Source organism: Puma concolor, chromosome C1, assembly GCF_028749965.1.
Source record: "Puma concolor isolate L17-30 chromosome C1, mPumCon1.1.hap2, whole genome shotgun sequence".
NCBI lineage: Eukaryota > Metazoa > Chordata > Mammalia > Carnivora > Felidae > Puma > Puma concolor.
The window spans coordinates 80,125,416-80,151,190 of record NC_141674.1 but is presented as its reverse complement, the minus strand read 5'-3'; the positions used below and the strand labels follow the sequence as shown (position 1 = coordinate 80,151,190).

Sequence of the window (25,775 nt, the reverse complement as noted above, 5' to 3'; positions counted from 1 at the left end):
AATGAGAAAATATTTGTAAATCATGTGTAAGGTACTTGTATCCAGATTGTATAAAGAACTCATAACTTCATAATAACCCAATGAAAAGCAGACAAAATGTTAGATTTTTCTCCAAAGATAACATGAATAGAGGCACCTGGGTGGCTCAGTCATTTAAGCATCTGACTCTTGGTTTCGGCTCAGGTCATGATCTCGTGTTTCATGGGATTGAGCCCCACATGGAGCTCTGTGCTGACAGTGCAGAGCCTGCTTGGGATTCTCTCTCCCTCTCTCTCTGCCCCTCCCCAGTGCGTGCATGCGTGCATGCATTCTCTCTCTCTCTCAAAATAAACGTTAAAAAAAAACATTAAAAGATGCTTAACATCAGGGATATACAATTTAAAACCACAATGAGATGTCACTAAAACACAAAATATCTAAAATTTTAAAAGACTGATAGTACCAAGTACTGACAAAGATGTGGAGCAAGCATAACTCTGATATTGCTGGTGGGAATGTAAAATGGTATGCCACTACGGAAAATACCTTGACATTTCTTACAAAATTAAGTGTTCACTTACTATATGACCCAGCAATTATTCTTCTAGGTATTTACTCAAGAAAAATAAAAACATATGTCCAAAAAGGACATAAATGTTTATAGCACTTATAATAGCTGAAAACTGGAAGCCACCCAAATGCTATCAACAGCTGAATGGATAAATGAATTGTATTATCATAGAATACTCCTCAGCAATAAAAATTACATACAGTAGCATAGATGAATCTCAGACACATGCTGAGTGCAAGAAGCTAGACATTAAAGAGCACCTACTTGAAATTTTAAAGCAGAATTATTCGATAGTGACTTTGATTTATTGCTGTGTCTGGGTACCTCAAAGTGTCACAAAAGGTTGCAATCAAGAGTGTCAGGGGGTGCCTGGATGGCTCAGTCGCTTAAGCGTTCATCTTGGGCCTAGGTCACGATCTCACTGTTCCCAAGTTTGAGCCCCATGTCAGGCTCTGTGCTGACAGCTCAGAGCCTGGAGCCTGTTTCAGATTCTGTTCTCCCTCTCTCTTTCTCTGCCCTTCCCCCACTCCACTCTGTCTCCCTCTCAAAAATAAACATTTAAAAAAAAAGCATAAACTGGAATTACAGACTCATCTATATACTTGATTGAGGTTGGTCTACTTCCAAGCTTGCTCATATGGTTGTTGGCTGGAATGAGTTCCTGGTTGGCTATAGGCCAAGAGGCCTCCCTCACTTCCTTGCCACATGGTGTCTCCAAAGGGCAGCTCATAACAAGCAACTGGCTTCCCACAAAATGAACAAGTGAGACTGCAAGATGGAAGCCAGCTTTTTTTTGTAATCTAATCATAAAATAGATATGTATCACTTGTCATTCCTTTCATTGTTAAGTCCAGTCCACATTCAAAGGTTTGAAACTTGGAGACTGGACCATTGGGGACCATCTTACAAGCCAAACTTTAGTGTTTTATATTATTTAATACAGAATGGTTACAAATAGTATTTAGTTTTAGAAGGCTCATGAACTAAAACCCCCATCTTTTGGTTAATGCTTGAAGTTCCAGGGAAAGATTCAAACCTTCAGTTTAAAGGTTTAATTAGTAAAATATTATCAAGGGAGAATTTCCCTTTGAGCCTGAGTGATAACTACTGTATTTTCATACTATATCTAACTAAAATTGGGTATACTGGATTGGCCCTAAATCTACCTTGGATAAAGAGGGTAGGCAATAAAGGTAGAAATAGAAACATGGCAGACCTGATTAGCCCACATAAAAACGGAACACATCACAGTTTTGCCTATTATCAGCAGACTGTTTATAGTAGACCAGCTCAGTCTTCTCAGATTATGAATATGTACTGCCATTTTAATTTTTGCATTTTGTTTCTTGAGCTTGTTAAGATTGTAATGTTTGGGGGTTTTATTTGTTTTACTTTTTTTTTTTTTTTAATGTTTTATTTATTTTTGAGAGAGAGAGAGACACACACAGGATCCGAAGCAGGCTCCAGTCTCTGAACTGTCAGCACAGAGCCCGATGCAGGGCTCCAACTCATAAGCAGTGAGATCATGACCTGAGCCAAAGTCAGTTGTTTAACCAACTGAGCCACCCAGGTGCCCCTATTTGTTTTACTTTAAAGGGGCTATACTTACAAGTGAACATTACACATTGATTTTCTAATACTTCCCAATTTTCTATACCCACTCCTATGATCTTAATTGCTATTTTCATGAATTTGTTCGTGTTAAAGTTGTACAGTTAATGCATGTAAAGCACTTAGTACCCAGCAAATTCGAGCTCATTGCTATTACTATAATTGACACTTTGTCCTCCATGCTTTTGATCTCCACTACCCACCTCCAATAGGTTCGTTTTCCTTCCTCTACAGCATTCTATCTTGTCTTTAAATCTAGCCTGTTTTCTTTTATGTTCTTCCTTAAATAGTCTCATTGCTACTTGGCCATACTAAAATTCCTCCTTTGTTTTACCACATTCCCCGTAAGGGTCAGTCTAAACCTTTTCCATTCCTCTAAGTAGATGAATCTTCTACTTACAGAGAAGAGTGAGGTTATCCATCCAAAAGCCCCTCTTCTTTCCTCCCCTTTAATTTCCTTGCATTCACATTCTCTCTGTGCTTGATATCAACTCTTCCCTCCTGCCTCAAAGGAAGGAGCATTCTTTTGTGACTAACTCCTCCATTTCTATTTTTTATTCTCTTCTTCAGTAGGGATTAGGCTCAGCTGCAAGTAACAGAAAATCTCCAGATGACAGTTTAAGTGATGAGTCACTAAGTTCTACACCAGAAACTAGTATTACACTGTATGTTAACTGGGATTTAAATAAAAACTTGAAAAGGAAAAAAATAAAAACACCGGTATTTCTCTCAGGTGAAACAGATCTAGAAGTAGGCTGTTTAGGACTGAAATGGCAGCTCCATCAGTTGTCAGGGACTCACTTTTTCTTTCTCACTGCTCTGCCATCCCTAAAGTTTGGCTTTATCCTCATGGCACAAACTTGCTGCATGAAACCTGAGAATATAGCTTTCCAGGGAGAAAAATCAATTAAAGAAGGCAGGGAGGACCTCCTCTCTTTTCATATAGTCCCTATATGAAAAATCCCTACTTTTCATGTAGTCCCTAAATAACTACACAACCCTTAATTTGTATGTAATTAGCCACATTTGGCTGCAAGGGAAGCTACCGAAAGGACCTATTTAGCTAGATGGCAATGTGCCCACTTAAGTATGTTTTGTGACAGTAAGAGAAATTAGTTTTCTCTTAAAAACAGTAAAGAATAGATTTGATGAGGCATTCATCCTTTCTCACTTCCAATATCCGTTTACCTACTTCAATCCTTTTCCATTCTCCTCAGATATATTCTAGGTCTCCATCCTTCATCCTAAAAGAAAATGAAACGCCTTTTGATTCTGGTCATTCCCTTCACTGCAACAAAAACAAAACAAAATGATCACTCTCCTTTACAATTTACATTTCTTCTTTTCTGCTTATTTCCGATCACTAGTTACCATCCCACCTTTAGATCACACAGCTTCCTAACTAGTCTCCGAGTTTCTGAGACATTTAACAAATACATCTTTACCTCAAAGAGTCTTTCAATGTTATTAATATTTAACTGTACGAATAAGGGCAGGATGTTGAAAAAAAAAGGTAGTATAAACAATGCAAATGATTCCTTCGGTCACACCCATGACTACATTAAGACCTTTAGAACTGCCAAATAAGAGGATGGATGAAGTTGGAAAGAAGATGCAATTTTCCAGTTTTGTGTGAAACTGGCGCGGGGCCCTCGGTCACTGCGGGTTCCGCCGCCGCCCCGAAGGTCACTCCCCGCAGAAGGCCGGTGGATCAGTCCTCCACAGCAAACACCGCAGCGAACGCTAGAAGCCGTGGCCTTGGGAATCCCTAGGTCCGTGGGCCGGAGACTGGCACGAGAGTCTCGCTAGTGCCGGAATCCTCGCGGGAAAGGCTAGCAAGTCGCTTCTTTGACGCACTTCCGGGGCGCCGGAACCGAGGTGGCCGCGAGCAGGGAAGATGGTGGTAACCAGGTCCGGACGGCCTCAGGCCACGATCCAAGCCACGTTGGCTGAAAACTCCCAGCAGAAGGTAGGGGTCGCAGCGTGCCGTCATTTCTGCCCGCCGCTTCGCAGAACGGCGCTTGGGTGGTAGGGCGGCGCGCAGGCCCGGCGGAGCAGCGTGAGGACGAGCGGCGGGAAGGGCCCGAGCCGGTCGCACGCTGCCCTGTTTCAGGCCCGTTGCCAAGCCCGTAGCTACCTCTTCGGTCCTCGCTGTGATCTTTTAAGGCAGTCCTCAGCAGGGAACAGAGAGGTCAGGTAACTTGCTTCGGGCAGTACACCTCCGTAATGCAGGTGCACGGCTGCGGCCTTTTAACCTGTTAGCACCGTACGAAGGAGGATTAATTTCGGCAACCAAATACGAATCTGATGAGGGCGAAAAGAAGGTGACCGTTTTCACGTGGGGGAGCTGGTAATGGCCTCAGCACTTTCTTTCGGCGTTGGGGAGAGCTTCAGTGACGCCGCCTGGTGGCTGTTAGTGGCGCTAGTGGTCCGCTGGTCTGATTGTGTGGCCAAGGGAATGGAGCGTTAATTCCTTTAGGTACGTGAAGGTAAGGGACGCGACTGATTCCACTGGTGTGTGTGTGTGTGTGTGTGTGTGTGTTCCTAAACACATCTGTGCTCAGAGTTAGTATTTCCCTTCTCTCTTCTCCTGTGTGTGTCGGAATGCAGGTCCACCAAGCATATTTGGCATTTGATAACTCAGTGCAGAAAATTTTCAATTACTTGTTTTGTTCCCTAAAGTTAGATCTAGGTCTTGGGGAGGAGACTGAGGCAGGGTCCTCCAAATGTAAAGTCAGATCCAATGTGTTTTTTTATTTTTACTTTCTAAAATCATGGGTACTCGTTGTTATGAGGAAGGGTCCTGCAAATGCAGGGGCAGATCCAGTATTTAAGTTGATTTTTTTTTTTTCTTTAATCGTGGGTGGTGGTGGTTGTCTTTGTATTAATCTCACTGGAGTTTTTTAGTGCCCTCTTAAAATTTGCTCCTGAGAGGAGTATTTCACTCGCTTTGCCCTAATTCCAGCCCTACCTAAATGACAGTGTATTTGTTCTGACTTCCAGAATTCTGCTAAAAGAATTCAGGCACATCCAAAAAGCAGGAAAGAATCTCCACCTGTTGACCCAACTACTGCTGAATCACAAACCACTAGGAAACAAAGTCCAGTCCCTAGAACTCCTAAAAGCAGAAAGAGGAAGAGTGGAACTACAGTCTCATTACCAGAGATAAACAAGCCGTATACTGATGGAGAGACCTCTGAGGTAGAGTCAGATTGTTCTTCTGTGTCTGAGCTCCAGGATCCCATCTTAAGAGTAACTAGGAGACGGCAGATCTTGGTTGCATGCACCCCCGTGTCTAGTGTTAGGAAAAGGCTGAAAATAACTCCAATAAATCAGTCTCATGCTGAAGAAGACGATGACTCTGAAGCTGAATCACATGTCTCAGGTATTTCTAGAATTGTGCCGCCCACATTAATAACTACAAGAACTAGAAGAAGTAAGGCTAAATCCCTAAGTGAGCCAAACCAAGAATTATATGCAGAAATTATTTCTGATGCTGAATCATCATACTCAGACATTTCTTCATTTTCTGAAGTTACAACTATGAGGACAACAAGAAGTATGCAGAAGAAATTACAGTCAAAAACTGAGGAGAAATATACTAACGTTGTACCAGAAACTGAAAAGCAGATCATAAATTTGCCAACGAATTCAGAGGATTCAGATACCAGACAAACAGCTTGTTTACTTGCAAGATCTCTTTCTCAGATAAATAAGCCAAATTTCTATAGTAATGAAACTTATAATGACTTTGATGATTCCTTCCACAGAAATTCAGGGGGAAAAAAGGCAGTGCAAAAACGTCAACATTCTAATCGAAGAGAGGAAAAACAGGCCAGTGTTGTACCTCTCAAAGAAGTAACAAAACAGAATTGTAAGAATTTAGATGAAGAATCCAAAGGAATGGTAGAGGAGGAGAAAGAAAGAAATGAGAAAAATTCTCAGTTGGAGAGCCTTTCTGAACCTCAGGACACTGACATTCAGCAGTTAGTTTCTCAGAGGCAGTCAACCCCCCAAAATAACAAAACTACATCAGAGTCCTCACGTGTGAACTGTCAGGCTATAATGAAATCGTTAGCTCAGACATTTGCAGTGGTAGAAGTGGACAGATGGAATGAAGAGAGAAAGAACACCAAAAAAACAAGTGACCTGACAGAATTTGGTGGTGGTAGTGATGAAGAAGAAGAGTGCACGGTCAAAGGTATCCGTGAAGACATGAATGACGAAAGGGGTATAGATTTTGAGAGCGAAACCAAACTGTTCAAGTCTGAGCTCAACACATCTCTGGATAAAGGTGATTCTGTTTTATTAGTGCTCAGCAGTGATGAGAGCCAGCAGTCTGAAAACAGTGAGAATGAAGAGGACACTGTGTGTTTTGTTGAAAATAATGGTCAAAAGGAGTCATTAAATGGAGACTCAGAAAATATGTCTTGTGACAACCCATTGTTTGTAATCGACACAACTCCTGGACTGAGTACTGATAAACATTTTTACCTGGATGAGGGAGACAAGGCAAGTGAGGTTGCCACTGAGGAAGAAGAGGGGGAAGAAGATGAAAAAAGTGAAGAACCATCAGACCTTGACAGAAATAAAGATGATGACTTTAGTGATGAAGACGACTTACTAAATAGCACAAAGTCTAAACTGTAAGTTTTACCTTTATTTTTAAAAGTAGGTTTTTGATACATACTTCAAGTGGCTAATTTACCATAAAAATATAAAAGAAATCAAGGGAATTGAGAAAATTACTGTCTCATGTTCTTTTTCTTTCTTTTAATGTTTGTTTATTTTTGAGAGAGAGCATGAGTGCGGAAGGGGGTGGGGGGGGGGGAAGGATCTGAAGCAGGCTCTGCCCTAACAGCAGGGAGCCGGATGTGGGGCTCAAACTCACAGACTGTGAGATTATGACCTGAGCACAAGTCAGCCACTTACTGGACTGAGCCACCCAGGAGCCCTTGCCTCAGGTTCTTTATGAAAGAGCTCTTTTATCCCCCATTTCCCTGGTCTGTGTGTGCCTTTGTTAGTCATATTTCTCCCACCAGTGACCTATTAGAAATCTATTAAAGATTTTCCTACATGATAGTTAAGAAGAACATGAAAGGGAAGGAACTTTTTTTTCTTTTCCTCCATGCGGATCATAGACAAGTTGAAAAATAGAGAAAAGCTGGAGGAAAAATAATCACCTATAATCTGTCACCCATTGAAAAGTACCAATGTTTGGGGCTATTTCTTTAGTTTCTTTTGTTTTCTCTTTTAAATTTGTTTTTCTAGGCACAGGTCCCTGGTGGCAATGTATCCACTGGAAATACAGACATCCTTGGTAAGGGCCTATACATTAATGGATGCCCAGTCTTCACTCTAAACCAGTGAAATAAACCTCTGAGGCTAGCCGCAGGCATATTTATTATTTTTTAAAGTCACTCTCCTCCAGGATAATTCTGATGTACCTTTAGGGTTGAGAGTCACTGCCAAACCACTACAGTAGTGATTTCACTTTCCAGTAGAGATTGATCAAAGCTTTCAACTGATGTTTCTATGAATAATTAGGTAAGAAAGTAACTATAAGTCCAAATGTATTTGCTTATAAACAGGACCTTTCAGTAATGTAAAAGTAGAAATTCTTATTACATAAATATAGCAGGAGCCCAGACCCAACTGTAGAAGATTCCGATTTGGTAGATCCTGGAATATGACTTCTATATTTTTAAAAACCTTCAGTGGGAAATACAGATACTCATTACTGTTTAAAACTCACTGATTTAGAAGCATTACCAAATGCCCTTAGTTACCCAGGAAAACGTTTTAAGTTTGGGTAACTTGGAAGTTCAAAACCTTTCTCATTGTTATTAGCAATGGCAGGTGTATATTTGTTAACTCACTGCCTGTGTATGAAGTTGAGCTAAACTGCCAGATGTATCTCTTCTTTTCTGTAATTCTTTTCTTTATAAAATTCCTTTATGAAGTACATTGGCATATTATGTGGTCTTAATCTTTAAGAAAATCTAGGAAATCAAAAAAACTTTTTTCATTCATTATTCATCCTAGAATGTTCTAAATGGTTGTATTAGATTTAAAACATGTATTCAGTTTTTCAGAATCCATTGTAAAAGTAAGATTTTTCTTTTTTTTGTAGGGGGAGAGGTCATTGGCAGTAAAGGAGAGAAAGAAAAAGGTGATTTTAAAAATATAGTTTCGGGGCACCTAGTGGCTCAGTCGGTTTAGCATCTGACTTCAGCTCAGGTCATGATCCTCATGGTTTGTGAGTTCGAGCCCCGCGTTGGGTTCTGTACTGACAGCACAGAGCCTGCTTGGGATTCTCTCTCTCCCTCTCTCTCTGCGACCCCCTCCCCCACTCACTCACACACTCTCTCAAAAAAACTTTTAAAAACACAATAAAAATAAAAATACAATCTCAGTTGTTTCCATTTTTATTTGATTACTTGATCTTTAAGTGATTGTTTCTCTTTCAGTCTGAAGTTGACAAGCAGCAGCATAGACCCTGGTATGAGTATCAAGCAGTTGGGTGGTTTGTATATTAATTTCAGTGCAGACAAACTACAGTCAAACAAGAGAACCCTAACACAGATCAAGGAGAAAAAGAAAGACATGGTAAGTTACACGGAGTGTCCTGTTGGTTTTCACAGAACTATGCAGTCACTTCTAGAAATTATTAGTCCTTGATAAGAGACTAATTTTCCTGCAGGAACACCACATTAGCCTACTGTGCTCCTTTTTCCCCCCTCAGAGTCCTAGCTATAAAAGATGACATTTGAAAAATAATACAGGATCAGCATTCCTCTTCTGGCACCTACCAGTTATCCCAGGGGTTGTGTTTTCTTCTCTTTTCCTGCTATATTTTTAGTTCTTAACTGTCCTGGATGCTGTTGAGAATCTGAAAACTGGGTGCCCACTCCCCCCACCAGGAAAAATACACACCTGCATGTAGACCTAAAATTATACATATAATTGCAGAAGGAAATCCCAGGGTAGGCAACCTCACCCAAACCCTCATCTTTCATCACAACCGTGCATGGCTTCCCCAAATCTGTATTTTCTAGCCTTGCTGTCCCTTCAGGTCTGTTGTGCCTGTTGTGTCTAAATCCTGTTGTGCCTGTTGACTGTTTATTCAGATTTGCTCAGGCATTCGACCTCACTAATAGCCCTCCCTCTCTTTCTGGCTGGAACCAGCTCCTTCTTCAGTATTCTCTGTGCTGGTTAATGATGCCAAAATCTCTTTTCCTTTTGCAGTCAATCACTGAGCCTAAGGGATGCCGCTTCTTACATCCTTGTCCTCTGTTCCCTCCTTTTCACCCCACTGTCATTGGCTAGTGCAGGGCTTTGTTTTTTCATCTAGGCTACTGCACTGGTCTCTTTATTCTTTTCTTCGAGCCACCCTCCATACTTGTGCTAGATTTCTCTTTTTAAAAATACAAATCTGGCTCGGAAGTTGTATATGTGATATACCACTCTTGATCTCCATGTTGTGAGTACAAGCCCCATATTGGGTGTAGAGTTTACTTAAAAAAACACAAACACAAATCTAACCATGAAATTCTCCTGTTTAAGTCCTTCAGTGGTTCTTCAAAACAAGGTGCCTCTGTTCCTTCATCTGTGTTCACATGCTGTGTTCCCTGAACATGTCCTGCTCTTTCCAAAGCCAGTGCAGAGTTCATAGACCACTGCCTTTGGGAGACATTCTCCAACTCTAGTCTTTTCCACCACCTCTGTGCTTCTGCAACACCCAATATAGAGTTGACTCATTATTGATCATATAATTGTTACTTTCCTGTCTTTTAGCTTTATATTTCTAAAACAGGATTCCTCAACCTCAGCAATACTGGTCTTTTGTGCTAGTAACTCTTTGTTGTAGGAAGGTGTCTGGTTCACTTTAGTATATGTAGCGGCATCCCTGGCCTCTACCCACTACTGGTCAGTGGCATCCACCCCCCAACCTCTCTCTACACACACACACACACACTCACTCACTCACTCACTCACTCATTCACACTATAGTGCTTGATACACAACAAGTTCCTAACAATCTGCTAAATAAATGTCATGCTCTCATTTCTGAGTGAAAGGAAAGTCTAGACTGCTACTCTACTATCCAGAAACTCCTATGCCTGAACCTGAATTGAGGATTTCTGAATTGATTAATTTCAAATATTATTGACCAAATTAATATTTCTGTGAACTATTTTGAGGGCTCAGGAGCAGTCTTCTTTAGTTCTTACACTATGGGAGAGGACTAATTACCCTGAAGCACTTTTTAGTAACATAAATAGTATTATGACAATATTTGTTTATCGTATGCAAACAAAAAAATGCAGAAGAACCTCTGAAAAAGAACCCCCAAAAGTACAGGCATCTCCCACAGAAGACTTGTATATAACTAATAAATACACAAAAAGATGATCAACAGCAAATGGAAACAGCCATAAGGCACCACTAACGACACACAAAAATACCTAGTGTTGGTAGCAATGTAAAGAGAAAGGCACTGATTAACCGTTGATAGGATTTAACCTTACTTGAATACAAGGCAATTTAGCAGTACCTGTCAAAACTTAGAATCTTACAGAAATAATCATATGTGTGTAGAGATGATGTTTATAGTGTTTAAGTGGGAAAAGGTTTCATGGACACTTAAATATTGGAAGAAAAATTATAGTGCGTAACAGCTATTAAAAAGTATGAAGTTGATCTGTGTGTGAATTGATGTTAGGAGAGTGTCTGAGATATGTTGTTGAATTGTACAAAGCAGATTTATCGAGACAGGATGGTTTCGTTGATATAAAAAAGCGTGTGTTGTTTAATCATATTTATATCACTGTACTTAATATCAACTCCTCAGATCAGAGGAAGCTGTTTTACCAACATCAAAAGAACTTACTAAAGGCTAGGGTTTTTTTGCTTGTTTTTTTCAGAGATTTCAAGAGCTGTTATGGCATTTTTCCTGTTGACTTTATTTTCCAGTTTGGTGCAAGTGGCTGGTTGCAAATCCATGAAAACAAGTTAGACAAATTAATGTAAATCTGATGTGTGCTGATTTAGTTTAGAAAAAGAAATTTAAGATGAAGTTTCCTAAAATAATCCTTCAAATTGCCTTCTAAAGCATTTTTATTGTAATAGAATTTACAAACTTAAGGACTGAAACAACTTTGCAGTAGTATGGTTGTATATAAAGAGGGCTAATATATTTGGAGTAGTCTTCAGTGTGGGAGATGTTTTGCTTAGAAAGTAAAAGACGTTGGAAAAGATTATATGATATTCTGATATTTTTAAAACCAATTTAATATTTTTGCAGCTTTTGCAGAAAACCATCATTACTCCTGATTTTGAAAAAAACTACTGTGTCCCACCATATAGTGAATCAAAGTATCAACTTCAGAAAAAACGCAGAGTAAGTATAGTGGCTCTCATTATTTAGAATGTTTAGGTGTGTTTGACTATATATATTCAGCTTATACACCATGGTTGTGTAACTTAAAGATATGTATTTTGGGGGCACCTGGCTGGCTCAGTCAGTAAAGCACGTGACTCTTGATCTCAGGGTTGTGAGTTCTAGCCCCATGATGGGTGTAGAGATTATGTAAGAAAAATAAAATCTTAAAAAAAAATGTATTTGCAAAGAAAGTTGTCACAAAAATTTAAGGGCCCATAAAATATAGTTTCATAAACACGTTTTATATAGATTTTCACTTGGTGAAAATTTTTTCCCCTTCCTTAGACAGCCAGCATATAAGGTTACTGTCCACACCTCTTGGTTTATAGGTACTGTTCACAAAGAGTTAAGAGCTCTGTTGTAAGCTGTCATAGGGAACTTAATGTAAAAAAAAACCCAGGTCTCTGTAGTCTGCCCACTGAGAGGGTAGGAAACTATTTACTTTTTATTTTTTTTAAAGTTTATATTAGAGGAAGAGAGAGAGAGAGAGTGCATGAACAGAGGGGAGGTGCAGAGAGAGATGGAGACAGAATCTGAAGCAGGTATCCGAGCTGTCAGCGCAGAGCCCGACACAGGGCTCAAACTCACAAGCCGTGAAATCATGACCTGAGGTGAAATCAGATGCTCAACCGACTAAGCCACCCAGGCACCCCTAACAAACTAGTTTCTTTTGTAAAAATAGGGGATTGTTTCCATCTGCCATTTCAACTAGTAAGGGTAAAATTATCAAGGGAGCTTGAAGGAAATTTGAGGGTGTTCCCCTGGTAATGTCTCAGCACTAAGGTGGAGCATTACAGGCATGTGGTAGACACTCCATAATGTTGTATGAATGAAAAATAAAATTAGGTAAATAACTTGCTGGGAGTTTCTCAAAGAATAGAATCCTTTTTTTTTTTTAATTTTTTTTATTTTAGAAATAACATAAATTTCTGGACTGGTCAGACTAAGTGACTTTGAGTCACCTGGGTGACTGAATAAAAATGTTAATGTTAACATACAAGCTCCAGAAGTGAAAATGTTTTTATACATTATCTCTTGTGTAGGCCAGATTACAGAATAAAGATTAAAGGTGTGGGTTATTCTCCGGCAAATCAGCAATTCTTACTAAGACACAAAATAAATTTTAAGGAACCCTCATTTATGAAACTGATAATACTGTGCCTAATTTACCAAAGTAAACACTTGTGATTCAATTTCTTTTATGAAAGGTGAATCTGAGGACTAATGTATTCTGTAAAGTAACCTCTTTTGTTTTTAATTTATGAAATTCTCTATATATAATTTTGGAGGGAATGAGGTATAGTTTATACACTGCTTATTAAGGTCACAATTTTCGGTTTAATTGTTCCTGAAATCTGAATTTCAGAAAGAACGACAAAAATCAGCGGGTGATGGCTGGTTTGGTATGAAAGCTCCAGAATTGACAGATGAACTTAAAAATGATCTCAAAGCACTGAAGATGAGAGCTAGCATGGACCCAAAAAGGTTTTACAAGAAAAATGATAGGGATGGCTTCCCCAAGTACTTCCAGGTATGAAACAACAATGGCGGTGGTGATGTTCTGTGGATTTTAGTTTGGAGAGCACTATAGTGTTCTTTCTGTTTACTCTTAACACAGATGAATATTTATGACGCACATCTGCTTAGGCTGTGTAATAATGGCCGGAACCCAGTTGGCCACCAACTTGTAATGGCGTTCTATATAGAGAGAAGGTGTTGCAAATGGTAACTAAGTTGCCAGGTCATACCTCTAAAAGTTACGGAACCTCTAAGTTGGGTGTATCGTGTATAAATAATATTAGCCTAACAGCACTAACAGCAAGAATCCTTACAGGATGGAGGAGGACATAGGGAATCATTTGCACCAAACTCCACTTCTCCAGGTAGAGGGTCATCTCCAGGCAAATGCTGAAAATAAGTTAAAAGTTGGTATTCAAAGTGTTTGCAGATGAAAATCCAGTTGATTCACCCTCTGGTAGCTGTCAACTTTATTCTGTTCTTGTTGATTACCTTACTTGTCAGTCATCTGAATTACTATAGTAGTCCTCCTCCAGGTCTGCTCTCCCTGATAGTCTATCCTTTACATTGTAGCCAGTCATCTATTCTTTACAAAAAAAAAAAAGGCAGTCTGCTCATGATACACCTCTGCTCAGTGATATCACAGGTATCATGCAATGATACCTTCGATGTTTCTTTATGACATAGAGGGTAGAGTCTATATAGTCTGCACTCCAACTGGCTAACTAGCCCTTCTTTTGTCACATAGCCCTCTTAAGCTCCAACACACTCAGCCACTGTCTTTTCAGAATATACACAGACTGGTCTTGGCATTCTGACTTTGCATGATGTACTTAGCTCTGCTGTGTTTGCTTGGTGAAATTTTGCCCATATGAATCTAAGCTAAAATGTCATCCTTGTGAAACGCTAACTTCCATTAGGTGGAAGTGGTCACTTATCTTTTCATGGCATCTGCAGTGTTTTGTTCAGCATAATATGTTATGCTTTAATCTTTTAGTTACCTGTCTATGGATTTTCCTTAAGACTGTGGGCTCTTTGCTGGCAGGAGCCAGATGCTGTCTTTGTTTCCCAAACACTTAGCACAGTATTTGGCACATAGTAGACACTGTAAGTTTTACTTGGTTGAATGTATGAACAGAGTGGTTACTAAGAAGGTAGCATTTATGATAACGTATGGGATCAAATAAGTGTGTAGTAGAATTTATGTGTCAGTTATATTGAGAAACTAAAACGTAAAAGAATTTAAATTCTCTGTCCCACTTTTCCAGTTACACTGTTCATCAAGAGTTTGCTGTACTGCCTAGCACTAAATTACGTAAAAGGATTTTTGACTTTACTATAAATTCTATTGAAATGTCATTAGTAGGACCCAATGCTAATTGAATAAGTGACTTCTTTTTGCTTTAAAAAAATGGCAAAACTAACTTTAATATCAGTTCAATTTAAGTTGGGTTTTCCTTTCCTTTCTATAAATACAGTTTGTTAGAGCTACCCTGAAATATGAAGGCAACTTAGCATTCAAGTATTACATGACTTGTTTCAATCATTTGCTCATAGATTGGAACCATTGTTGACAATCCAGCTGACTTCTACCATTCCCGAATTCCCAAAAAACAAAGGAAGAGAACTATTGTGGAAGAACTGCTGGCTGATTCTGAGTTCAGAAGGTAAAGGAATTTATGTTTCATTTTGAATTATATATGCTTTCCTTTCGAACATACATAAACTTTTAAATTTCAGGTAATTTTTAAATGCTTTAGCATGGCAGCACTATTTACATTTTGGATGAGATAACTGTTTATTAGGGGGAACTGTCCTGTGCATTGTAGAATGTTTAACAGCATCCCTGGTGTCTGCCCACTATAAGTCAGTAGCACTCCATTCCCAATATGTGACAGAAATGACTACTGACATTTTCAGATGTCCCCTGTGGGGCATAAGCAGTTCCCAGTTTAGAACTACTGCTTTACATGGAAGCTCGTAAATATTTGACTGGCTAGAGGAGACTGAACCTGTGAAGGAGACTGGGAAAGAATGCCCGATGGACATTAACACAACCAGGATGGCATAGTGTCATAGCAGTCAGGCAAGAGAGTGTTACAAGCAGATATAAACTGGAGGGAATGGTTAACAGGAATAAATGCTGCAGAGAGATCAAATAAGAACTAAAAACTTCCTTTGGATTTACGTGGGGGTCACAGCATTCTTGCCAGGAGTTGGGGAGAAGACTGGATTGGAGAGAGGTGGAGACATGGAGACAATTCTTTGAAGTTTGTGAAGTGGAAGTGGAGTTGGAGGATTTTTTTAAGATGGGAGCAATTGGGAGTATGTTTAAATGTCCTTAAAGCAGCTATGTGTGTATTCTAGGAGATTTAAAAGCATACCTCATACAGAAACCCTTGTTGAACTTCCAGATTGGTTTAATAGCAAAAGTGAAAAGGTCTGTCAAAGGGTTTTAAAAACTTTGTCAGCATGGAAAACAAATTTAACCCAAGTGTTACAATAACCTAATTGGTCTGGGTAATGGTAAAAATTTTAGAAATAAGCAATGCTCTTTTCTCACTACTCTCTCCTTGGGAGTTTCATCCCCCATAGGGCGTCAGTTATAATTTATATGCTGCTGGCTTCCAAATGTATTATGTGTAGTCCGGATCTCTCTTGACCCCATACCCACATAGCCATCTGCTGCCTCCGGAGCATCCAGTGGATATCTCACAAACACCTCTAAGGACTAACTTGGTCTTTCCTGACCCCACCCTTGCAATACAGTCTAATCCTTTCCCAGTGCTCTGTATCTCATGACTGAACAGCATCACCATCCATCCGTTAGCACTTCCTTTAATCCCACATTCAGACTGTCTCTCCTATTCTATCTCAAGCCTGTCGTTTTCTCTCCATCCCCACAGAGGTGTGGTGCAAGCTGATTCTTTGCTTACTAAGTGTGATCCATATGTTCTGGTTAAAAATTGGCCTGTATTTTGTAATCTCAATGCTAGCAATCTCAGAAATCACAGCAGTGTTGATAGTGCTTTCACTAAAAAGTAATAGCATGAGGAAGATGGCAGTAAACTAGAAATTTCGTAGAATGAAACTCATAAAATTGCAGGTTAGAGGTAGTCTTACAGTTCATTGTTCCCATACTTCAGTCACTGAGTACCATTTTCGTGTTTGCATCATCTGTATGTTGCCTGCTTTTATTTTAAAGGGAAACTTTAGGGGCTCCTGGGTGCACAGTCGTTAAGCATCCAGCTCTTGATTTTGGCTCAGGTCATGATCTCACAGTTCATGAAAGCCCCACATCAGGCTCTGCGCTGACACTGGCACCTGCTTAGGATTTTCTTTCTGCCCCTCCCCTGCTGGCATGCGCTCGCTCTCGTGCGCACGCGCGCTCTCTCTCTCTCAGAATAAATAAACTTAAAATTTTTTAAGAAAAAAATAAAAGGAAACATTGTATTGCCTACTATAAATGGGTTAGTTGGCTTATAATTTTTGTAATGTAGCTGAAGATAAATACATTGCTTTAAGTGAATATTGTCTGTCACCTAAATTTATGTATCACACTATGTGAAACACTCTACTAGCCCATGGAATGTTTTCTTTCTACAACATTCTCCTTAAGAGGTTTCTGGCCTCTGAATACTTTAGGATAGGGAACTTAACATTTTTAATGTGTCGTATGTTCCATTAGTAGGAATGTCTTGGAACAGAAGAAGTAAGTGTGATATACAGAAGGAAATGTGATTTTCAGCATTGTATGTGGTTTTTGGTTTTGTTGAGATATAGTTGATATACAGTGTTTTATTAGTTTCAGGTGTACAACGTAGTGATTTGACAATTCTGTACATTACAAAATGCTCATCACTATAAGTGTAGTTATCATCTCACCATACAACATTTTTGTAATTTTGACTATATTCTCTGCTGTGCTTTTCATCTCCATGACTTATTTTACAACTGGAAGTCTGTGCCTCTTTATCCTCTTTACCTACTTCACCCATTCCCCCACCAGCCTCCCTTTGGCAACCATCAGTTTATTATCTGTCTCTCTCTGAGGAACCCCCATACTGTTTTCCATAGTGGTTGCACCAAATTACATCCCACCAACCAAGCCCAAGGGTTCCCTTTTCTCTATATCCTCACCAACACTTGTTACTTCTTTTTGATAATAGCCATTCTGACTAGTATTTGAGAGTCTGTTTTTTGTTTGTTAGATTGCACATGTAAGTGAAATCCTACAGTGTTCGTCTTTCTCTTTGACTTATTTCATTCAGCATAGTATCCTCTGGGTCTATCCATGTTGTCATGAATGGCAAGATTTCATTCTTTTATGTAGCTCAATAATATTCCATTATGTGTTTGTGTGTCTGTGTCTAACACCATCTTTATTCATCATCTGTCCTTGGAACACTTGGGTTGCTTCCATATCTTGGCTATTGTAAATAATGTTGCAATAAATATAGGGGTACATATATCTTTCCAAGTTTGAGGTTTTATTTGGGTAAATACCCGCTAGTGGAATTACTGAGTCATATGGTATTTCTATTTTAAATGTTTTGAGGTACCTCCATGGTGTTCTTAACAGGGGTTGCACCAATTTCTATTCCTACCAACAGTGCACGAAGGTTCCCTTTTCTCCAAATCCTTGCCAACATTTGTTGCTTCTTGTATTTTTGATACTAGCCAATCTGACTGGTGTGATATGATGTCTCACTGTGGTTTTGATTTGATTTTGCCTGGTAATTAGTGATGTTGAGCATCTTTTCATGTGTATTGCCCTTCTGTATGTCTTCTTTGGGAAAATGTTATGGTCCCTTTGCCCATTTTTTAATCAGATTGGTTTTTTTGGTCTGAATTGTGGAAGTTACATATTTTGAATACTAACTCCTTATCAGATACCATTTCCACATAAATCTTCCATTCAGTAGGTTGTCTCTTTTTGTTTTGTTGGTTTCCTTTGCTTTGCAAAAGTTTTTTATTTGGGTGTAGTCCCACTTGTTTATTTTTGCTTTTGTTTTCCCTTGCCTGAGAAGACCTATCCATAAATATGTTGCTAAGACTTATGTCCTAAGGTATTACTGTCTATGTTTTCTTCTAGGAGTTTTATGGTTTTAGGTCTCATATTTAGTTCTTTAATCCATTTTGAGTTTATTTTTGTGTATGGAATAACAAAGTGGACTAGTTTCATTCTTTTGCATGTAGCTGTCCAGGTTTCCCAATTATTAAAAAGACTTTTTCTCCATTGTATATTCTTGCCTCCTTTGTCCTAGATTAACTGACCGTGTAAGTGTGTGTTTATTTTCTGGGTTCCCTATTCTCTTCCATTGATCTCTGTGTCTGATTTTGTGTCAGTATCTTACTGTTTTGATTACTATAGCTTTGTAGTGTATCTTGAAATCTGGGATTATGATACCTCCAGCTTTGTTCTTCTTTCTAAAGATAGCCTTGGCTATTTAATGTCTTTTGTGGTTCCATACAAATTCTAGGTTTATTTGTTCTAGCTCTTCAAGAAATGCTGTTGGTATTTTAACAGGGATTGTACTGATTCTGTATATTATGTTGGGTGCTATGGACATTTTACAAATACTAATTCTTCCAGTACATGAGTGTGATACATCTTTCCATTTGTGTTGTCTTCAGTTTTTTTCATCAGTGTCTTAAAGCTTTCAGCATATAGGTTGTTTCAATCTCCTTGGTTACATTTATTCCTAGGTATTTTCTTTCTGGTACAATTGTAAATGGGATTGTTTTCTTCTCTTTTTGCTACTTCATTATTTGTGTTCAGAAATGCAACTTCCATATTAATTTTGTATTCTACAGCTTTACTGAATTTATTTATTCTGATTATTTTTTGTTAGTGTCTTTGTTAGTGTTTTGTTAGTGTCTAGGGTTAAACACTTTGTTAGTGTTTTGTTAGTGTCTAGGGTTTCTATATGTATGTCAGGTCATCTAAGTAGTGACAGTTTTACTTTTTCCTTACCAATTTGGATACCTTGTATTTCTTTTCTGTAATTGCTGCAGCTAGGACTTCTGGTACTATATTGAATAAAACTAGTGAGACTGGACATCCTTGTTTTGTTCCTAATCTTAGAAGGAAAGCTCTTAAAGTTTTTCTCCATTGAGTATGATGTTAGTTGTGAGTTTTTCATATATGGCCTTTATTTTGTTGAGGTAGGTTTCCTCTAAACCCACTTTGTTGAGAGTTTTTAAATCATAAATGGATGTTGTATTTGGTCATCTACTGAGATGATCGTGTGGTTTTTATCCTTTTTCCTACTAATGCACCACATTGATTTGCAAATATTGTACTGCCCTTGAATCTGAGGATTAAATCCCATTTGATGGTGGTAAATGATTTTTTTTAACATTGTTGGATTTGGTTTGCTAATATTTTGTTGAGGATTTTTACATCTCTGTTCATGAGGCATATTGACCTGTAGTGTTTTGGGGTTTTTTTTGTTTTTGTGGTGTCTTTGTCTGGCTTCAGTATCAGGAATATGCCTTACAGATTGAATTTGGAAGTTTTTCCTTCCTTTTCTATTTTTTGGAATAGTTTGAGAAGAATTGATGTTAACTGTTCTTTAAATGTTTGATAGTATTCAGCTGTGAATCCATCTGATCTTGAACTTTGTTGAGAGTCTGGAGTACTGTTTCAGTTTTGTTACTAGTAATAGGTCTGTTCAAATTTCCTATTTCTGATTCAGTTATGGAAGATTTTATGTTTCTAGCAGTTTATCTTTTTTTTTTTTTTGGTTGTCCACAATTTGTTGGCATATACTTTTTTTATTTTAGTATTCTCTTATAATTCTTTGTATTTCTGTGGTATCTATTAATTCTCCTTTATTTCTGATTTTGAGTTCTCTTTTCTTGACGAGTCTGGCTTTTTTGTTTTTTTAGTCTCTGTTTCATTTATTTCCATTCTGATCTTTATTTGCATCCTACTAACTTTGGTCTTCATTTGTTCTTTCCTAGTTCCTATAGGTGTAAGGTTACATTTTTTGAAGTATTTTTCTTGAGGTAGGCCTTTATCACAATAAAGTTGCCTCATAACTGCTTTTGCTGTGTCCCAAAGATTTTTGACCATTTTCATTTTTTATTTGTCTTCATGTATTTTTTTCCTCTTTGATTTCTTCATTGACCCATTGGTTGTTTAGTAGCATGTTGTTTAGCTTCCATGTTTGTTTTCTTATAATTCATTTTGTTTCACATCATTATCTTTAGAAAAGATGCTTGGTAAGATTTCAGTCTTAAATTTATTGAGACTTGTTTTATGAGCTAGCACGTGACCTATCCTGGAGAATGTTCACTGTTCCACTTGAAAAGAATGTGTATTCATGGGGCGCCTAGGTGGCTTAGTCAGTTGAGTGTCCGATTTCAGCCTAGGTCATGATCTCATGGTCTGTGAGTTCAAGCCCCTCATCAGTCTCTGAGCTAACCGCTCAGAGCCTGGAGCCTGCTTCTGATTCTGTGTCTCCCTCGCTTTCTGCCCCTCCCCCACTCATGCTCTGTCTCTCTCTCTCTCTCTCTCTCTCTCCCCCTCTCCCTCAAAAATAAGTGAACATTAAAAAGTAAATAAAGAAAAGCATATCAATAAATTATGTATTAAGAAAAAAGAAAAGAATGTGTATTCTGTTGTTCCTGGGATGGACCGTTCTGTTAGGTCCATCTGATCCAGCATATTGTTTAAAGCCATTGTTTTCTCCTTGATTTTCTGTCTGGATGATCTGTTGGTGTAAATGGGGTGTTAAAGTTCCCTACAATTATTGTATTACTGTCAGTTTCTCCCTTTATGTCTGTTAGTTTTTGCTTTATCTATTTAGGGGCTTCTATATTGAATGCATAGAAATTACAATAGTTATATCCTGTTGTTGGATCCCTTTATTATATAATGCCATTCTGTGTCTCTTGCAACAGCCTTTATTTTTAGTCTATTTCATCTGATACAAGTATTGCTACCCTGTACCCCCCCACCCCCACCCCCATCCCACTTCATTTGCACGGAATATCTCTTTCCATTCCTTCACTTTCAGGCTGAAGTGAGTCTCTTGTAGGAAGTATATAGAGGAGTCTTCCTTTTTTATTCAGTCATTCACCCTGTGTCTTTTGATTGGAACATTGAGGCCATTTACATTTAAAGTAATTGCTGATAGGTTGTAATTATTTCCATTTTAATTGTTTTCTGGTTGTTTTTATAGTTTTTCTCTGATCTTTCTTCTCTTGCTCTCTTCCCTTACGGTTTGATGGCTTTCTTTAGTATTATGCTTGGATTCCTTTCTCTTTATTTTTTGTGTATCTGTTACGGTTTTAGATTTGTGGTCATCATTGGATTCATATGTAGCATCCCATGTGTATAGCAGTCTATATTACTTTAATGTCACTGAAGTTTGAACACATTTGATTTTGTTTCATTTTTAATGTAATCTTACATTTGTTAGAATGTGTGTAAATTGTGGTGCTGACTTCTTGTGGGATTGAGTGAGCTGTAATATTGTAATGGGCTTCAATAGCTTCTGTTTTATTTTTTAAATGTTTATTTTTGAGAGAGTCTGTGCACAGGGGAGGGGCAGAGAGAGAGAGGGAGACCGAGAATCCCAAGCAGGCTCCACTCTGTCAGCACAGAGCCGGACACGGGGCTCCAACTCCCAACTCATGAACCATGAGATCATGACCTGATCCAAAACCAAGAGTCACACATCCAACTGAGTCACCCAGGTGCCCCTTCCCTCTGCCTTTCTTAAAACTGTTAAATAGCTTCTGTTTTAAAGAGAGTATTAGCTAATCCTCAGCTTTAGTAATAACAGATTTATGTAACAGTGAAAGTGGTCTAGAACTTTCTGGCTAATTTTACAGGTTAGAGAATTTTTACTTTTTCCTAATTAACTGTACTGATAAGCCCTTCTTTTGAACTTTTGTGTACTACATTTTATTAATATTTGCCATAATGGCAATTAATATTAAGAAACTTCAAAAATATTTATTAATTCCTTTTAAAATAATATCCCATTACACATTAACAAAAACAAATATTTTCATGAACAAAACAAAAATGATTTAGTGCAGATCTCTTTAATGTCTGGCTTAAAGATAGATAGAGCCTCATATCTGCTTCTGCATTAGTCTATTTTTACATTTTCATCCTACAAAAAATGTTTAAAGCATTTGATACCATCTGATAACTGGATATAGTGCATGGATGTCCAGTGGCTCAAAGTTTTCAAAAGCCCTCCCTTACAGTTGCCATTTTTTCCTCAATGGACTGCAGGCTCTATGAAGGTAGGGAATGTGGCTGTCTTGTTCACTGCCCAGTCTCCCAGCTCCAGGTACAGCTCCACATGGTGCAACTTAGTACAAATGTGATTAAACAGTGATAATGCAAAAAATGTTTTGAGGGTTAGAATTTATACAACCACCATTACATTAACTTCTAATGTCATACTTTAGAACTTAAAGGTTTGGTTTTCTTTTTAGATATAACCGAAGGAAGTACTCAGAGATCATGGCTGAAAAAGCAGCAAATGCAGCAGGAAAGAAGTTTCGAAAGAAGAAGAAATTTCGCAATTGAGATTCACCGAGCAAGCCACGTATTTTACATCTCTTTGTTTACTCAAGATGTTTTTGAGAACTAACACCATCACACAAATTAATATAGACTGGCCCTGTCTGAAAGAAGTTGACTTGAGGGAGAATCAATCACATACCCCTTGGGATAAAAACAAGCGTGTCTACAAAAGACCCACCTATCCTTTGACCCTTTGAGGGAGAAAAAGGAAAACATCAACCATTTTAAGATGATTAACATTTCTGTAAAGTTTTCAACACTTAGTTATTTAAAGAAAATTGAATTAAAAAACATTTAGAAAGTATAAAGTTTGTTAACATATACAAAAAACTTTAAAATTCTATAATAAAGCTAAACAATACCGTGATTCACATGTAGGGGTGTGTGTGTGTGTAGACAGGAAATGCCCATTTCCAAGTTTAGCTCCAGAAAATTGGTGAAGCTACAGTTGTTTCAAGTATAAAAGTCATAGTTGGAACCAAAGTATTTTTGGAGCAGTATGACTGAAAAGCTAAATGAAATTATAAAAAAGTCTTAAAAAGGTAACAAAGACTTCCGAGAAAGTTTGGGTTAAAGGTAGAAGACACAGGAGAACTGTTTTCTTTCCCTAGCAACTAAAACGGGAGGAAAGATTAATTTTATCTAGATTGAGTGTTGTGTTTCAGGTGAACTAGGATTAAATCAGTATAATTTTAATTTGGCCAGGAATAATTTTAAAGTGGTTGGGTTTATCTCCTTCTCCAATGGCAGAAGTATGCATCCTGACTAACCTACTTGTGGTACCCAAGGCGTGTTGGCCATTTCTTATAATGCTTCTTCATGGGTTCTTCCCTTTAATGTCATCATTTATGGAACCTCTATTTTTCCAGCAAACTGCTTCCTTGGGATTTCAGTAAATATAAAATCTCGTATTTTGTGTTTATTGCTTGGGATCATAACCAACCTAGTATTAGAACTGACAGTGGCATTCATAGGTGGAGTTAGGCAAGTATCTACATCTGTTCTCTTACAGAAAAATTTTTATTCCAAGAATATTAAGTTTTGCCTCCCACTGGGTAAAACAAGGACCCCACTATGAGAGCATTGAATAATCAAAACAAGAAGTAAGTTAGTTTACCCTTCGCAGATTCTTCCAGAAGGAGTCGCTGTTCTCAGAACATTACTTCAACTCATGCATGCTACTATGCTGTAAGAAGACTCAAAATTGTTATAATCATTCAGTATGATGTCTCTGTGCACAGAGGGTTGAGGACTTACCCAGCTTTTCTCAGGGTCATGGTGTATATCAACTTCTTATCTACTGTATGATTTTCGTTACGGTTTCTGACTCATGAATGCCATGATGGGTTGAATATTTGGTATTTGAAAACTGCAGCTATGACAAATATTTGTGATGTCCAGTGCATATTACAAGGAAAACAAGATTAGTGACCTCTGATCTTTGCCACACAAAAAAAGCATTCGAGCTCTCTAGGTTAGGAGGCAGTGGTGAGGAAAGAGAATTGAGCCTAAGTGCCGAGTCCAGCTCAGTCAGTCCGTAAGCCACCATAGAGGTGTTCTGAGGGTTTACTTTTAGTTACATTTTAACATGCTCTCTTTTGTTCTGTCCCCATGGATTCATTTTTAATATTACTTCATTATATGTATTTTTGTGGAGCCACTTAAATAACTTGGAACAAAAAGAAGAGTTTTTAACAATTAACAAAACTTATTCAGTGGAATAAACAATTCAACTAAAAATCATTTAAAGTTATCTCTATTAACATTTATACGTTGTAGTTTCATCTCAAATATGATCTTAAATTTATTTTAAACCTTCAAAACTAAAGAAAGATATCTAAGTATAATTATAGTAAAGGTCAGAAGGAAATCTACAAATAACCTTCTACAAATATCTGTATATTTGAATAATGGATGTATTTGTCCTTTGTTTTTAAGCAAAGCAGTTCTATGGAGAAGTAGGTTTTGGTGATTTTTGGCTTGTGTCCCTGAATTTGGTTCACCTGAACTAAGGCTTAATGACTGAGAAAGCTTGACTCCTCAGCTGAAAAGCATTATAAAACATACAAAGTGCCAGTATGGTAGAGTGTGCTGATAAAAGGGACATCAACACATTGTAAGATCTTGAAAGATTTCTAAAACGCCCTACCTTGTTGCACAGGCTTAAGTGAGGAAATGAGGGAACAGAAAAGGAGGATGGTAGAAATCAGATGAAGCCAGGGTGAAGTCAGTAAACAGTTCTGTAAAACCAAGTGTAACAGTTGGTAAAGGTGGGGCCTGAGCTTCCTAATGTCTAACAAAAATCAGTCCTACATGCAGTATTGATATAAAGACTGCTTTAGAGAAACATTTATTCCTTATTATTAAGACCTGAGAAACTGTCTCATGGGTCCCCATAACAAGGATGTCTGATGAGAGGCCATACTTGGCTGTCAAGGATCCATGGCAGTTTTAAAAAGAAAAGGGGGGGGGGGGGTTTGAGAGCTATATAGAAAAGTTTAATAAAAACTTGAGTAACTGGGATAAATTTATGGGATTCCCACTTTTAGAAACAGTAAGTTACAAGAAAACAAATGAAAAAAAAATGTTAATACCATTTCTGAGGTATGTATAGGTACTTTTTCCATTCAGTTTCTCCATTACAGACAACTACCGTTCAGAGTAACAACCTGAACCTAGGACATTTTATTGGAAGTTTTCAGTAAGGACTGAAACAAAAAATGCATTCTAAATAGCTGTTCCCCAAGCATCTGACCAATTAAAATGTAAGATGCAGGTCTTCTCATTATTACATAAGCTAAAATGAGGAAGAAAGGTTTCTAGTTTTAAAAGTGAAGAAGGAATGCTTCCGATTAATAGCTTCGAAGAAGCAGAGTTAATAGCATGACCTGTTATTAACTATCCTAGCAGATCAGTGTTGTATCAAAGAAATGAAACCTCAAAACGAGCTAGGAGATGTGAAGTTAGATAACAGTGGAGAGTTCCTGACGTGGAAAAAACATGATTAGTAAATACATCAACAGTGAGAAAGGCAAAATTATTTTAGGTACAGGTGATGGGTGGTGCATAGTGTATGTTCCAGTTATCGCTGTGTA

At 38.1% G+C, this 25,775-nt stretch overlaps 1 protein-coding gene and 1 long non-coding RNA gene across 3 annotated transcripts in view; one reads left to right on the top strand and one right to left on the bottom strand.

Annotated features, from left to right (window-relative positions):
- Positions 1 to 3,982: 3,982 nt before the first annotated feature.
- Positions 3,983 to 23,591, top strand: DNTTIP2 (deoxynucleotidyltransferase terminal interacting protein 2). Of its 2 annotated transcripts, XM_025934800.2 has the most exons (7): positions 3,983 to 4,130; positions 5,165 to 6,807; positions 8,632 to 8,770; positions 11,469 to 11,564; positions 12,973 to 13,137; positions 14,682 to 14,791; positions 22,590 to 23,591. In XM_025934800.2, exons 1-7 carry the CDS (start codon positions 4,059 to 4,061, stop codon positions 22,681 to 22,683), a joined length of 2,319 nt encoding a protein of 772 aa, XP_025790585.2. In that variant the 5' UTR covers positions 3,983 to 4,058; the 3' UTR covers positions 22,684 to 23,591. The 2 variants fall into 2 exon arrangements, 1 of the variants encoding a protein (XP_025790585.2); XR_015254880.1 differs by lacking the exons at positions 12,973 to 13,137; positions 14,682 to 14,791; positions 22,590 to 23,591 and adding exons at positions 7,433 to 7,481; positions 8,295 to 8,333.
- The window catches only part of LOC147578177 (uncharacterized), a 12,950-nt gene continuing 9,250 nt past the window's right edge, over positions 22,076 to 25,775 (bottom strand). The window contains exon 5 of the long non-coding RNA XR_015254881.1: positions 22,076 to 22,462. This is a non-coding gene — a long non-coding RNA (uncharacterized LOC147578177). The remainder of the gene's footprint in view (positions 22,463 to 25,775) is intronic.

Excerpts from the sequence above, each read along its gene's own strand:
- DNTTIP2 (XM_025934800.2), top strand. The coding sequence starts at position 4,059 with ATGGTGGTAACCAGGTCCGGACGGCCTCAGGCCACGATCCAAGCCACG. Across the intron at positions 6,808-8,631 it reads AATAGCACAAAGTCTAAACT|TCTGAAGTTGACAAGCAGCA; the intron begins GTAAGTTTTACC and ends TTTCTCTTTCAG. Across the intron at positions 13,138-14,681 it reads GCTTCCCCAAGTACTTCCAG|ATTGGAACCATTGTTGACAA; the intron begins GTATGAAACAAC and ends ATTTGCTCATAG.